The 15309-nt window shown below is 37.6% G+C and overlaps 1 protein-coding gene across 1 annotated transcript; it reads right to left on the bottom strand.

Moving 5' to 3' along the window:
• Nucleotides 1–591: 591 nt before the first annotated feature.
• On the bottom strand, nucleotides 592–12915 carry LOC117787517 (delta-1-pyrroline-5-carboxylate synthase). The gene is made up of 12 exons (XM_034626064.1): nucleotides 12623–12915; nucleotides 8557–8721; nucleotides 8236–8376; nucleotides 8061–8168; nucleotides 7835–8002; nucleotides 7577–7765; nucleotides 6816–7011; nucleotides 5166–5407; nucleotides 2815–3072; nucleotides 2527–2752; nucleotides 1964–2242; nucleotides 592–944 (listed from the first exon to the last, which is right to left on the bottom strand). Exons 1-12 carry the CDS (start codon nucleotides 12707–12709, stop codon nucleotides 682–684), a joined length of 2322 nt encoding a protein of 773 aa, XP_034481955.1. The 5' UTR covers nucleotides 12710–12915; the 3' UTR covers nucleotides 592–681.
• Between the last annotated feature and the right edge of the window lie 2394 nt (nucleotides 12916–15309).

Raw genomic sequence — 15309 nt, 5'->3', positions numbered from 1 at the left:
AGGTTTGCGTTTGGCTGTGGGTCTCGCGAAGTGGTTCACATTTTATGGCTAATTTATGATTTTCTATATTCGCAATTCTCTTTAGAGTAAGCAAAAAATGTATGAAAAATTGTAACTTTAAGTCGCAACCGGACTGAGGCTTGAGTCATTTTTATAATTCAATTTTCACTGTCAACAACGCAGCATCAGCAACAGCGTCGGTTTCGTCTTCGGCTTCAGTCTTTGCATTGGCTCCAACTACAACACCATCGTTTGGAGAGGCGGTTGCGTGCAGCTGCTTGTGGGCGTGGTATATGCTGAACTTTGCACACAGAAACTTTGCGCTCAAGACATGCGCTGACAGTTTTCCCTTTTCCTCTATACATTTTATTAATTAAACAAGTTGCCCGCTCAAATATTTTCCACTCAAATTAATTTCTCCCATGTGGCCGCGACTGGCAGCTGTCATCATGCAGCCACCAGTTACCACTTCCTTCTTCCTACTCCTCACCACAAGGACTAAGCCCTGTTAATTACCCTTCCGTCATACCGTCATTATGATGATGATGATGATGCAGGCACACCATATTGCCAAATACACAATTTACTTTCAGTTTAACGGTAACATACGAGTACCTTACAAATATTTATTCACAAGGTATATCAAAAACTAAGACTTAAACACGACAACGACAAAACAAACTAATCAATGGGCAGCGGCTCATGGAGCCACGTTCGTTGTCCGCCCTCAGCGAAGTCCGCCGCAGCATGATCCTGTCCGTTGAGTATCCATTTGGTAGTCAGGAGACCCTCCACTCCGACGGGGCCACGTGCATGTATCCGTGCCGTTGAGATGCCCACCTCGGCGCCAAGGCCAAACCGGAAACCGTCCGCAAAACGCGAGCTCGCATTGTGGAAAACACAGGCGCTGTCCACGGTACTAAGGAAATGCTTTGCTGCGGCATCTGCACGAAATGGAAAATATGAAATGGAAACGGAAAGTAGAAAATATGAAATAGAAAATGGAAATGGAAAATAGAAAATGCAATATGCAGTGTGCAGTATGCAAACATGAGAGCATGCTGAATGCTAAATAAAATTAATTTCCCAAATGATTTAAATTTGTTGTGGCAGCCAACACGAGTTGATTTAGCTAAACAAAACCTGACCCCAAAGTTTCGTTATTTCCACGACAAAAGTCGATGACGTCACGCATGCAAATTACAGCGAACTTGGCTTATATGACTGCATGTTCACTGTGTTTGGCATTGGAATTTTTAATTGAATTACCACACAGGTCAGATCGCACAGTGGGCAACATTCATGTAGCTCAAACGTGCACTTGGAACTTTAGCCACAATAAAAATTTCATTAAAAGTATTTAATAACAATTTTTTTCAATAGTTTCCCAGTACTTTAAAATATTAAAAAAAATAATCTTTAGCAAGTATTACAATGAAAAAATTGTTAAATATTAAAATATAGTCATATTCCTGTATTAATTCTAATTCAAATATCTCGCGAAGAAAGAAATATAATAATGACTAGAAAACCTTTCCGAATTTAAACCTTTAATTTAAATTTAATTCTCAAGTTTCATGGTGAGGTATAAAAACTAAAATGAATTACTAAGTCATTTAAATATAAGTTCTCTTGGTAAATGCTTTTTCATTCTAATCATTGAAAATTTGTATCGCATGTGTAGCTAAAATCTTCACTTCATCTCTGTCTTCCTGCATGAGGTCTGTAATAAATTGAAATGTTTCAAACCTCTGCTGCCAATAACATTAACCATTATGTACCATAGGGGCAGTCCAAGCTACCGCAACACAAATTTATAACCCGCACATTGAAATGCCATTAGCTTTTAGGAATTCTCCACCTACTCCCTTCAATTTTATCAAAAACGTCCCAGTGGGACGATGGTCAAACAATTTTTCTGCTTCAATTGCAAGCGATTGAAATTAATTTTCAATTTTCGTACCATTTTCCGTAACAATGACATCAGTGTGACCACTTCCATACGTGTGTATGTGATTAATGGCCTCCTCCAGACTGGGCACTATCTCAATGCAGCACTCCAGTGCACCGTACTCGTGCTTCATACTCTTCGCCGCAGGTGGTCCGAATGTCAGTTGCTGATTTAGACGGGGACCCGCATAGATTTTGACGCCCTCACGTTTCAACATGTTGCATACATCATTGAAAATCTCGCCACTCATTAGATCCTCGTGTATGAGCAACGTTTCCATTGCATTGCAGGCTTCAGTTATTTGTGGAAGGAGTAAAAAATATTGAAATAATTTTAGAAAAATTCTGTTGAAAATTGTTTAATTAATATGTAATTATAAGTAATGTAAATCCATACTAAGAACCAAGTTAAAATCGCAATGTAATTATCGACAAAAAAAAACATCTATCAATCGCAAATAATAAGTACGTGTAGTTAATAATATTGAGTTTGTTTAAGTGTCATTGTAAAAATATGGTCAGTGATGAGTGTTTTATTCGCTTGAAAAACTAAGTAATTTTGAATTTAGTTCATACCTGCTGGATAATCGCACTTGGCATCGCGAGCAATATGCAAAGCCTTCTTCAAATCGGCATGCCGGTCAACATAGACATGGCAAACACCTTCAGCATGACCCAGGACAGGAATGTGTAGGGATTGCTCCTGAATGCTGCGCACCAGCTCAGAGGAGCCACGTGGAATTATCAAATCAATGTGATTCTCCATGGAAAGCAAGTCGCTAATCTCCTCGCGCGTAGAAACCTTTAATAATCGAAATTCAGAATTGTATACAAATGATTATATTTAGAGATTATGTTACTCACCAGGGATACAGCATTGTCGGCACCCACGCTGTTCAGGGACTCTTTAACTAGCTCCATTAGCGCCTTGTTGCTGTGGGCAGCTTCTTTGCCGCCTTTGAGCAGCAAGCCATTCGCGGAAGCCATTGCCAAGGCAGCCACTTGGGGCAATGAGTCTGGACGGGACTCAAATATCACCAGGAGCACACCAATGGGCACCGTTACCTGCTTCAGTTCCAGACCATCGGCTAGCTGAGTGCGACGTAAAACGCGACCCACATTCTGTACAAAGTAAGAGATAAGAGATAAGAGGCAATTGATTAGTCAGCAGTTAATGCATTACACATACGACAAGTTGGCCCATGGGGGTCAGAGCCAATATAAATAACTCAATATTTATGCATCGTTGCTGTCCAGTTGTCAATTCTAATCCCAGGCGTCCATTTACCGACGTTACTGGCGTAGTTTTACATAAATCAAGACGTTCATCTTGTCGTAATCTTTATTTATTTTTAATGGCCTGCTGCTGCCCCCTATTTTGAATCCCTGCTTCGTTTGCGATATAAAAATCTGTTGGAAATTGGCTGCAGACAACGTGACAATTGCGAATGGGCAGGGCAGGAGGCGGGAGATGACAGAAGGCGGACAGCTTTTGCTGTGCTGACAGCAGCTGTCTGCTACGTTTGCATAGAATGAAGCAAGCCAACACCAAGACGAAGACGAAGACTTAGCACATGCCCCGATACCTTTAGCCAGACCCTAAGTCGGGTAACGTCCTCAGCAAGTCAGGAACTCGAGTTGTGCGCTGAGTAAATTTGGTTATATGGTCATTATTATTGACTTTAGCATTGTAGGGCGCAAAACTTTAAATTATATTTACAAAGTACAATTGTATAAGTCATGGCAAGCTTGTTCTGCTTGCGCCTAAAATGAACTGGGAAGTTAATCAATTCTCAGGAGGTTCATTATGCACTGTTACTTTGTCGTTTTTTTTGTACAGCAAATTTAATTTATTTATTATCTGTATGCCAATTGAAATTGAAATTCTTTTTTAAAACTATGTTTCAATTTTGAATATATTTAATTGTGTAACAATAATTTGAAACAAAAATTTTTAAATTTGCTTTTGGATCCATAATACAATAAATTATAAATATTTATTTTAAATACTTAATTTCTTAAAATTATTTTATAACATAACTAATTTAACTGCTATACAGAATTACCCTAGAGTATCTGGGTGTCCACCAATCCATCATTATAAAGTAACTTTCGTAATTGAAATTGGCAATTTGTCAGTTCGGAAAACACAGTATACCAGTATAGTATTTAATATATATATATATATATATATATATTGCAGCTACTTTTATCGTCTCATTCAGTGACAAATTCGCACACTCAACTTCACATCAACTTTTGAGTCCCGCCCTGCGGCCAATATAAAAATGTCTGCGGCATTTGTTTGTGGCACACGAATACTTTCTGCCATCCATCCAACATTTATTGAGTGCGTTATGGGTTATTCCTGCTGTTTCCCAATACGTTTTTTTCGCATCAGTTTTTATTATTTTTTGCTCTGCCGCCATTTTGTGTCACAATTTCGCTCTGCCTGTTTTACAATATACACATATACGTATAAATATATATATAGCGTCGTATATAGTACTGGGAAAAAAGTTTTACTTTCTAGCGGCAAAAAGTTTTGCGTTTCCGCACAATCACATCCAATAAAAAGGCTGGCTGCAAGAGGAGAGTCGCCTCGCCATCTAACTTCCTTTCCCTCTCCCTCTTAATATTCCATCAACAGTTGCCACTACTTGGCCTGTGCGGGTTAATGTCACTGCCAAGACGCACACAGATACTCACACACACACACACAGACAGCATAAGGGCAAGGAGTATATAGAGCAGAGCTGTCTTTTATCTTCCACTTGCTTAGGTCTTACTGATCTCCCCCTGCCCGGCCCATCCCTGCCCTGCCCTTCCCTGCCCTGCTCTGAAGTCGTTCTGGTGTCAATTTTTGTTGAAGTGTAAAATTGCTTGGAGATTTCATAACGTTGTTAAAGCATGGAAGCTGTAGCTGCATATGGACAACAGTTTTAGCCGCCATTGTAGTTGTTTTTCATGTTGTTCATGTTGTTTGTGTGCCATTGTTGTAACTCATAAAATGACCACTTTGCAGAGCGTACAAATCCCAGAGCAGCACCCATGCTGAAACTAACTCAATTTTTTGGAAGTCAACAGCATTTTAACAACATTTTTCGACAGCAAAACAAATGCAATTTGCTAGAACTTTTTAAATTTGATTCTCTCCTTTTTCGTTATTCCGTTGTAGACTATATCAGGCGACAATTAATTGTAGTTCCACTTACTTTGTGACTGTCATCGGCAATTTGCTTTAAGCCAATCGAGAGATTCTTCAATTTGGCCGAATTCAGCGATAGACGCGACAACAACGGCTTGGCCAGTCCACTCTTTTGCGCCTCGGCCAAGTCCTTGGCATTTGCTTCCAAAATGTATTTCTCCCGGCTAACCAACAGATCGGCCAAGTTGTTAACGGCTGTGGCACGTTGGGCGGCACTCAATGCCTGCATTTGACGACTGCCTGTGCGAGCTGTCAAAAATGAAGAGAAAATGTGGAAAAGTTAAAAGTATCTGCATATCATTCCACGAGCATTATCTTATAATAAGCCGATTATAAAAGCTAATCAAACTTTCGACAAGTCTTTATGTACTGTTATCAACTTAAACTAAAGTTAGCTCAATTGAAAGTTTTCAGCAAAATATGTAAGTGCATCTATTTATCCAATAAAATAAAAGAAAAGAAAGAAAAACAATTATAGTCTGAATATACTCGTAAACTTTGTAAGTTTTAAAAGCTGGTTAAGAGTAAAGTTTTTAGCATCTTGTTTTAAACTAAGTACTTTCATAAGTGCAGCGAATTTGTATATTTTGTAGAATAATAAAAACAATTAAACATTATTCTTTAAGCTCGAATCATTGAAACTTTTGAAAGGACAACAGGCTGCCCACAAAAAGCAACCCAAAAAAATTAAAAAATAAAAAACTTTCAACAAGTTGTAGCTTGCTAATTAACAAGCACTTTCCAAGCTGTTTGCCATCAACGTGTTTCAGCTGTCTCTAATAACAATTAAATTAAACTTGCTAACTAAAAATTGCAGCACAACATGCCAGTCAAACCCGAGTTCCGTTGGCGCCGTGGGGCCAAACTGTTGCCACTTAGTGATACCACTGGGATGCGACGATGGTAAGCCCCAACAGGCAGCCACTGTGACCTCGTTTCTCTTCTTCTTCTCCTCGACGACTGCAACTACAGTTGCTCTAAACTAAATGGCTAGTATGTCAGCGAGAAGGCACTTCTCGAGTCTCGCGCTCTTTGAAAGCCACTTAACATTTAGCCAATCCGGCTGGTTGAGACATGCCCAAGATACCTACCAAGTGTCACTAACTGTAATGCACTCTATTAACCCAACTAACCAAATCAGTCCACTCTCAAAATATCTCTCTGTGTTGACGCACATAGGTCACTTAGCTATTTAATTTAAAGCCCTTTGGAAAATTATTAAAGAATATTCTGAGAATAACTGCTACGATAATATTATGATATTTAAAAGCTTCTGAGTATTTAAGATATTATTTATTTTAAAAAGGGTTTTTCAATTTGGTTGTATACAAAATAAATTTATCAAAACAGTTTTCCACTAATTAAGCCATACAAAAATCTGAATGGCGAATTCTCAGGCATTAAGTTACATTTGCCATTTGCTTCATTTATTGTTAAATTGATTAAAAACTCGATTGTTACAACTTTAAATGTAAATAGAGATAAATGTAGGACTTATGTAAAAGGAAAGATCATTTCACCTCAATTGCATTTGAATAGAAAGCAAACCATTTTCTGGTAAGACTCGAGTAAATGGTATGAGTTTGATTGTTTTCTCTGCGATAGTCGTCAACAACAATGGACAATTCATTGTGCCAGTCTCTATTATGCCACTTACCATTCTCGGCCATCACTTCAACGGGCATCGTGTTGGCGCCCTCCGTTGATTCCGTAAAGAATGTACCAACTTTTCTGCCACCCACAATTGTCTTAATAGCCTTCTCCTGCATTCCGTTGCATATAACAACGCTAACGCCACGATCCAGGGCCCAAGTAGCTGCCTTCACCTTGGAGTCCATGCCGCCGGTGCCGACCTGAAAGAATGGGGGCATGGAGTATTATAAATAGTTAGCCAAAGTGTGAAGCATGCAATAAACAAACGCCTGTAATAAACACCATTAAGTTGCAAACTGCAGCTGTTACTAAAGCTATTGCTACTGCTACTCCTACTGTTACTGCTGCTACTTCCGCTTCCTGTACCTGTCATCTTGCCGAGAAATTATTGTGCAAAGTTTCTGCGGTGTCAACGCGATTTGCCTTTTAAATATTTAACGAGATTTGCGCTAATGAATTGACCATAGCACAAACCAAAAACAATTACAGACTGCATGACATGCACTTTGAAAAGATAACCATGAAAACCAACATTATTTATAGACATTGCCTTGAAGAGAATGAATAATGAATTTAAATGTTCTTAAGAGAATAAATCTAAGATTTCTTTAGTATATTTATCTTTCTTACTATCTTTTATCATCTGTGACTCTACCTTCACAATTTATAAATATTTGGAAAATATTGTGATTATAAATACACACTTTTTGTTTCAAAAATAAAGATTTTTAATACTATGATAAGCCCTTTGGCATGTTTATTTACCTTTGACTTCTTGCCAAACTCAATGCTATTCATGTCATCGCTGGTGTAAGTGTGCATCAACTTGGCGCCATCCTCCCAGGGTGGTTTATTGTAGATGCCATCGACATCAGACATCAGAATCAGCAGATCTGCTTGTACTTCAGCGGCGAGCATGGCAGATAGACTGTCGTTGTCTTTAATGGGTATACCCTGTATCATACACAGAATGCGTTAGAAAAGGAAAGCGACAAAGAGAAAGGGGTGGGAAAGGGGACACACCTTTCTAGCACCACCAGCGGGCTCGTCGTCACGTATGAACATTGGTGGAGACACGGCATCGTTCGTGTTTATGATTGGCACAATATTTAGGCTAATTAATTCGGAGAGCGTTGAGAAGAGATTGTTGCGTGTCTCCTCATTGTAGAAATCCGGCTTAGTCACCAACACCTAAGTGCAAGTTCAATTTCAGGCTTGTGGTATGTAGTATTGAATGTGGTCAACCAACCTGAGCTATCTTGACACCATATTGCGCAAACATTGCATCGTACAGCGACATAAGACCCGATTGACCCACCGCAGCGGCCGCACGTGGCTCCAATGTGGCACCATCGAACTAATGAATAATCCAAGAGATTACTTTGAGATTGAAATTTGTTGATTTCTGTTTGTGTGCGAATCACCTCTTTGGTGTCCTTGGGATTAAGGGTTTCTCGCATCGACAGCGACATGAGCAGCTCCTGAGCCAGTTTTTGTTTGCCAAAGGCCACAGCACCACTGGTGACCATTATGACCTCACGGCCCTCCAAATGGCACTCGGCGACCTAAAAGGAGCAAGAGTAATGTAGAGTTTTATTTATGAGAAGAGTGCTGAATACAAATACGATGAAGATGTCAAAGATTGGCACAAGTGGAATATAGAACGACACACGACTGATAAGAGTTTTGATTTAACTGATCGTATTGCTTCTCAGTCATAATCGATGAACTTCCTATTCACATACCTGCTCCACAATGGAAGCCAAGCGACCTAAGGCCAATCCGTGATTATCTTCTCGAGTGATAACCGCACTGCCCAACTTAACGACCAGACGTCGGGCATATTTGAGCTGACTGCGTTCCGTGAACTGTGGATGAGCCTTCTCCAAGCGTTTCTCTGGTGGTATCAACTACAAAGGAACAAAGCGAAAAACAAATATTATTGTCAGTCATAAATACAAGTGTAGTACGAAAGTCAAAGTCAATGCAATAGGGAAGCATTCAATATTCAGTGTTATCAATAAGAGTAAACAAATACAATGAGGCCGTAAATGACGACAGCAACGAATGAATTACAAAATAAATGTATCATAAGACAACTCAATTAATTAGACCGCCTGGTTCCCGGATTTCTAATCATCATCGAACTTAATCCGTTTTGTAGACGCATGTAAATCATAATCAGCAATTGGCTTTAAGTTTGTGTTTAAACGCGTGCACACAAATTTTGCAGCAGCAATAACTAATAATTATGTATTATGTATGTTAATTGCTTTTTAGGCAACGCTGCGTATGTGTAATGTGCGCAAAGTTTGAGTTTGACTGCATTTTACACCTGCATAATTAAATACAAATTATTGATAATTAAATATTACACAACAGTAAAAAGTCCACAAATATCAACGAGAAATTATTGACAGATTAAAAATAAAATATAGAAATACAAAGAAACAAAGTAGAATTGTTGTATTTATGTTTTTTTTAGTTTTAAAATCTTTAAATTGATTATAAAATATTATTTTAAATAATTGTTATATAGATTAAATTATTGGTATTCACATCTATAACTATTAAAGCTCCTGTTGAGCATTATTCCGTTATTTTATATATAACATTTTTTATATTACACATCAATCAATCAGAGTCATCGGCCAAAGCACACTTCGCTGACTCTGTTTAACATTTTGTTTAGTCTTCTCCTTGATTGGTTTTTTTCAGGCGCAATAAAAGACGGCAAAGTGCTTGTGTGCACATATTTTATAGCAAAATCAAAGGCAAAAGCAAACGCCAATTATTGCACAACTCAATTGTAAATTAAATTGACGCGTAAATATTTTCAATTCGTTATAACTAGCAGTCAATAATATTATGAAGCTGTCAGCTGTGTTAAAGCAGTAAACCCGATTAAACTACTATCTATAAAATGGTTGAACCAATAAACAGGGGTTCCTACACAAATTGACCGTAATGACATCAAAAGTAAGTATATTTGCTTATTTGTGTAAGAGTTTTCCGATTTTACTTTGGCTAATGACCATTTGATAATGTTATCAGAAAGAACAGTCTACTCTGTTGATATTACGGATATAAAAACAAACTGAATCTTTAGAACTGCAATAGGAATAATACATATTGCCAGCGGGGCGTATGCGTGATATCTTCATTCACTTCAACTGCACTTACGACTTGTGTGTCAGAGCCTAGAGCTAACCTTGGGCCAATATTTGATCAGTTTATAGAATCAACTTCGTTTCATTTGTTTATTGCTTGTTATCAAATGTTTTGATCGTCGTGTGTTTTGTTCAAACTGATAAGAGTTTGCTGCTGCTTTTCTTGAATACCGTCTGGCAAGGGTTAGATGTATTTGTGCCTGTCAAAAATCAAATTATAAAGCAATTAAATTTTTGACTGCCAAATAAGTTTTGTCTGCCGGAATAATTTATTGCCGTGCGTAGGCAGGCGTCATAAACCCATAAATGAAACTGTGAAAAAATGATTGTACTGTAAATACAAGTGCGAAATTTGGGCGGAGCAATTGTGTACACAGGAGAAAAGGATGAGAATTAACCACGAGTTTTAATATGTAGTATACAAAAATTAAAACCAGTACCTTGGGATAGCATATTAAAATCTTTGTTAAATATTATAGTTTTAATGAAGAAAAATTATTAATATGAAAAAAAAGTAGCTAAAGTGGTATCAATTTTAATAATGTTTAATTTTGCTCACTACAAAAAATTGAGGATTATAGAAATCTGCTAATGATAAAGTGATAAACTTCATGGGTTTCTAGCTCCTATTTGTTACCTAATGGTGCTTCTATTATGCCATTTCACAGTACCCAAGTGATTCTCACTATCATCTTTTCACATAAAAAACACATTTTACCCTATTCTGACCATTTTAAATGGGCACAGGGTATAAAAAGAAAACGGTAACAGCTGTTTGATTCTCATACTCTACACAATTTCTACACTATTTTGTCGCTTGTTGTTTGCTGTGTTTTACGCTTGTTTTCTTTCTCTCCACCTTTTCGATTTTTATGATGTACAGCACACGCACACAGACACACACACACGCACACACACTCACACTATCTAGGGGATGTGTAGCTGGGTTCCCCTATAGCTGCCTCATAACTGCCAACACGTGTCAAACTGGGGCGACGATGACGCCGACAAATCCGGTCAGAACAGGGAAAAAGGGAGGAGCGAGGTAGTGGTGACGGAGTGATGACCCTGACCTAGCCAAATCGTTTTGAGTGTCAAAGGCAGCGCTGGACTCTTCGACTGCGGACTTTGGACTTTGGACATATGCAAATGCAGCTGTCGACCCTTGCCCGGGGGCAGGGCTGGCTGATGCATATTTAAAGGGGTTTTAAGTTTACTATAAAAGGCGAACGCCGAACGACATTGGATTGCCACGGGCAAAGCAAAGTGGGATCACATCCCTCCCTATATTTCTTTGCCTTTGTCTCTCCATCTCTCATTGAAAAGTGTACGTAGTTTTGAAATACAATATTTACACTTTGCAATTTATTTTAACACGTATACGCCGTATTGTACAAACAGCTGTCGTGCTGTGACAATGCTTTCTGTGACATTTTATCAGCATGTCATGCAAATAATACATTTTCTGTTTTTCTTTTTTCACACCTCCAACTCTGTCATTCTAGATTTATATTTGTATGTTTTGCATGTCCTTCAATACGCATCCAAAACTGCAAATGATTTACAGCACGCTTCAAATCTAAACCCAAAATCAAACCCTAACCCAAAAAAAGACATAAATCGATTTCAGCTGTCCATTCAATTAGCTCAACCCAAAGCATATTGTTGGCCCATTTTACACCCAAGAATCCTTTTAGCCGTTCCAAGCTGTTGCCACTTCGATTAGTCATAAAAGAAAAGAAACGAACAAACTGAACTCTTCAACTACATTTCGTCTGTTATTGCTGTTGCCTTTTTTTATTGTGCTGATTGAGTGCTGATTAAATTTTAGTGCCAAGGAAAATTTTATGCCTAATCTATGAGTGTGCGGTATCCCCAATCAGTAGCTTACATAATGCCAACCCTGGACCCAGAAAAAAAGGAAACATTTGACGCTCTCTTGCTGTTGACCAAAGTCATTCAAGATAAGTTCACATCAACTCAACAGAGCCCATCAGCTGTGTTTCCCGTGACACTTTTATGTTGTCGGTAATTTTCCCCTACATTTAAATCAACTTTATTGCAAAAGAATAATCTCTTATCAGTCCACACGGTTGCCTCTTACGTAGATCTTTATAATGAACTATATAATGGTATAAGTATACGTATATTCGTTTTTATTTTTGTATATATTGCAGGCGTATGGGTCAGTGGACGAATGAACTACGTTGCACGGGTTTTAGTTCTATTTCTGTACAGTGCGAACTGATTCTGCATTGTGCTCGGTAATTGAAATCAAAGTCCAAGACCTTGTTGGCAGCCAGCTCTACTTAGCTATTTGATAAGGATCGTTTGACTTTAAACTTTGTCTAAAACGTAGACAAAAAATATACAAACATTAATAATTTTTCTTTAAATTATTATTAAGATAGAATTAAGCAATTAACATAATTTCTAACAATTACAAAAATTGCCAAAGCTCATCAGTGTAAACAAATATCAACGAAATACACTTAAAAAACCAAAATAAAAACACCAAAATATAACAGCTGATTCTCAAAGCAGAATTAAAATTTGAAAACAAATCGCATTTAATATTAATAATATTTATGTTAATTGCTTGACATGTACTTATTTTATATTCTTTTCATTATTCACTCACTGGCTGTCTGGGTCCATGTGAGCTGAGTGCCCTCCAGTAATTGTTAAAGCAGTTGTTGCGCAGTGTTTTATAGCTATTACGCAGCATTTTGTATATTTATTTAGTATTTTGCAGATGAGCTGGGGCAGCACAAACCAACACAGAATATGTGTCGAGGATCCTGTTCAGGATCTAAATATACGCGAATATCACAGATTTGCCGTGAACGAACTAAACGAGACCGATCCGTAATACCTAACGAAATGCACTGAAAATGAATTATTTTGGACCTATGTCCACCGATCCAAGTAACAGACTGCTCCGGCTGTTTACTGATAATGAAGCGCAAACATGTGTAATTGTAAGTGCTCATTGCGATTGCGATTAAAATTGGAAGGGGAGAGCCCCTCTCTTTTCGCCCCTTTGTCTAACGCTTCGCGGCTGGCTCTTGTTGTGATTCAATTAGCAATGTTATCAATCACAGACTTAGCACACACACACACACAAATCAACACACAAACACAACAAAACACTCGCACATACTCATCAGCTCACATTTAGATTATAGCAAACATTTACACTCTCAACATGAATCAGTGAGAAGCTGCTTATCATGTGGAGCAAGAGAGAACTTTTGGCTTATCATTGTGTTCACTGTTTGCTTAGCTGTCTTTATTGTTGCAGTTGTTCTTGTTGCTTTTATTTTTGCTGTTATTGTTGCACCAATTTTAAGAGATTTGTTGCACTTCTGTTGGATGTTTTAAGTTCGACGATAAAATACACATATTGTAACCTTTATATTTAATTAAAATCTTGATTGGTTAAATTTATACCAACTCGACTTGATTTAAAAATCCAATTTCAAAATGAAATTTAATCGCAGAAATATATACATTCTTAATTAAAAATGACATATCAGAAAATTAAACCCAAATGATGATAATGATGAAAACATTTCATTCCAAACCGTATCTATACATATCGTATATTTAAAAGGTTCTTTATCGTCACTCAGCTGGGAAAAATGCAACTGAATGGCACGTACAAAAATATGATTATAAAATTAACAACAAGTTTCGAACTTTAAAGGCATATTACAAAATATTTTCTTTTAATCTAATGACTGGCAGAGGGAAAAAATTAATTAACTGACAAAAATGTGAAACTTGTTTACTCACAAAATGCATTGCTAGGCGACGAAGGGCAAAAGCGAGTGACAGGCAAGGCGGAAACTTATAACCGGCGACAGGACACAGTACATAATCAGTGCACATTGTGCGCAAATATCCTGCAGCTTTTATTTAATTATTTTCACAAACAACAACAGCAACAGCAACAGCAACAACAACAACAACAAAGCAAAAGTTGGAGAAGCCAGGACAAAAGCCGTTGCCAGGCCACTGAACCACCGCGTACCGAAGCCAGAATTATTTTCATAATTTAATGACATTAAGAATAAAAAATTCCAAAAACAAAGAAATAGAACAACAATGTTCTGTTATTGCATGACCCGTCGTGTCGCGGTGTGTCCTGGCCGTTGTCCTCGATTGCAATTGCAAATGCATAGAGAAACCATAAAATACAATAGCAAAACCCAAAGTGACTCACTGGGGCCACTGCCTGGGGTCAGATAAGTGCAAAATTATGTACTCGCCTGGCCGGTTGCATACAGCTTGCTCTCACTGTACGAACAATTGCCAGCAACAGCAAATGGCAGAAAATACTGCAAATATAAAGTTTTTCAATCGAATTTTGTACTTTACGTGCCGGTGTCGTTTCCGTTTTGTTTTATATGTCCATTGAGCGCTTTTTGCTGCGCAAGAATCTCAAATCCATAAATATGAAAATATAAATTTCTATGGCTATGGAAAAGGCTCAGCAAAACAAAATAACGCATACGCAACGTTGGCCAAATACCAAACGAAAATAGTGTCAAGTATGGCATAAATTCAGACTATAAAGTTATCATTTCTTTCATAGGACTTGTAATTGAAACTTGCAAGAAATATCTATTCATTCGCATTCTCCTCAGCTCTTTTTATCTTTTGCAAAAAATCTATTGTAGTTTTAAATTGTTGGTTTTCCATAAATGAAAATCAACTAAATTGTTTGGTTTTGGCATTGGTTTAATTGCTTGGGCAAAATTGTTATCAATATATTTTGGTATTGTTATTGTGGCTAAATTTGGCTATGAATACCCTATTCTGTTGCTATTAAAATGCATTTAAATATATGGTCATACAATTTTTAAAATAATTGTTTTCAAATTTAATTATTTAAGGTGCGTTTCTTCATAGTCCTGCTCAAGGCATTGTATTAATCCATCTGCGTAGTGCTTAAAAACTTTACTAAATTTTCTTAATCACAGGGCTTCACCTTCTCACAAAGTTCTACCTTCTTACAAAGCTTCACCTTCAATAAGCCTGTTGCAATATTTTCTTATTAGGGACAGAAATTTAAATACGATTTAATTTTTTTTTTTATTGGCTTCTTTTCCAATATTTTTCAACTGAGGTGAATTTATTGCCTTCTTTTTGCATTACTTGCCTTCGCCTTTGCTGCGTCCATTCTTGGTATGCACTTCCATCTATAACATTTTCTACGCTTCCTCCAGCCTCTATTTCCCTATTCACAGACCTGGCTGTCCTCACCTTCCTGCTGTGCGGTTAGTCCAGCTTGTAACTCTTTTAATATATGCGCATTGGTAA

The sequence above is a fragment of the Drosophila innubila genome, assembly GCF_004354385.1.
Source record: "Drosophila innubila isolate TH190305 chromosome 3L unlocalized genomic scaffold, UK_Dinn_1.0 0_D_3L, whole genome shotgun sequence".
NCBI classification, from domain to species: Eukaryota; Metazoa; Arthropoda; class Insecta; order Diptera; family Drosophilidae; genus Drosophila; species Drosophila innubila.
Note: the sequence above shows the minus strand (reverse complement) of the source record. Positions and strands in the feature narration are given on the sequence as shown.

Excerpts from the sequence above, each read along its gene's own strand:
- LOC117787517 (XM_034626064.1), bottom strand. The coding sequence starts at position 12,709 with ATGCTGCGTAATAGCTATAAAACACTGCGCAACAACTGCTTTAACAAT. Across the intron at positions 7,012-7,576 it reads AGTTTGGCAAGAAGTCAAAG|GTCGGCACCGGCGGCATGGA; the intron begins GTAAATAAACAT and ends CCATTCTTTCAG. Across the intron at positions 945-1,963 it reads TGTCATTGTTACGGAAAATG|ATGCCGCAGCAAAGCATTTC; the intron begins GTACGAAAATTG and ends CATTTCGTGCAG.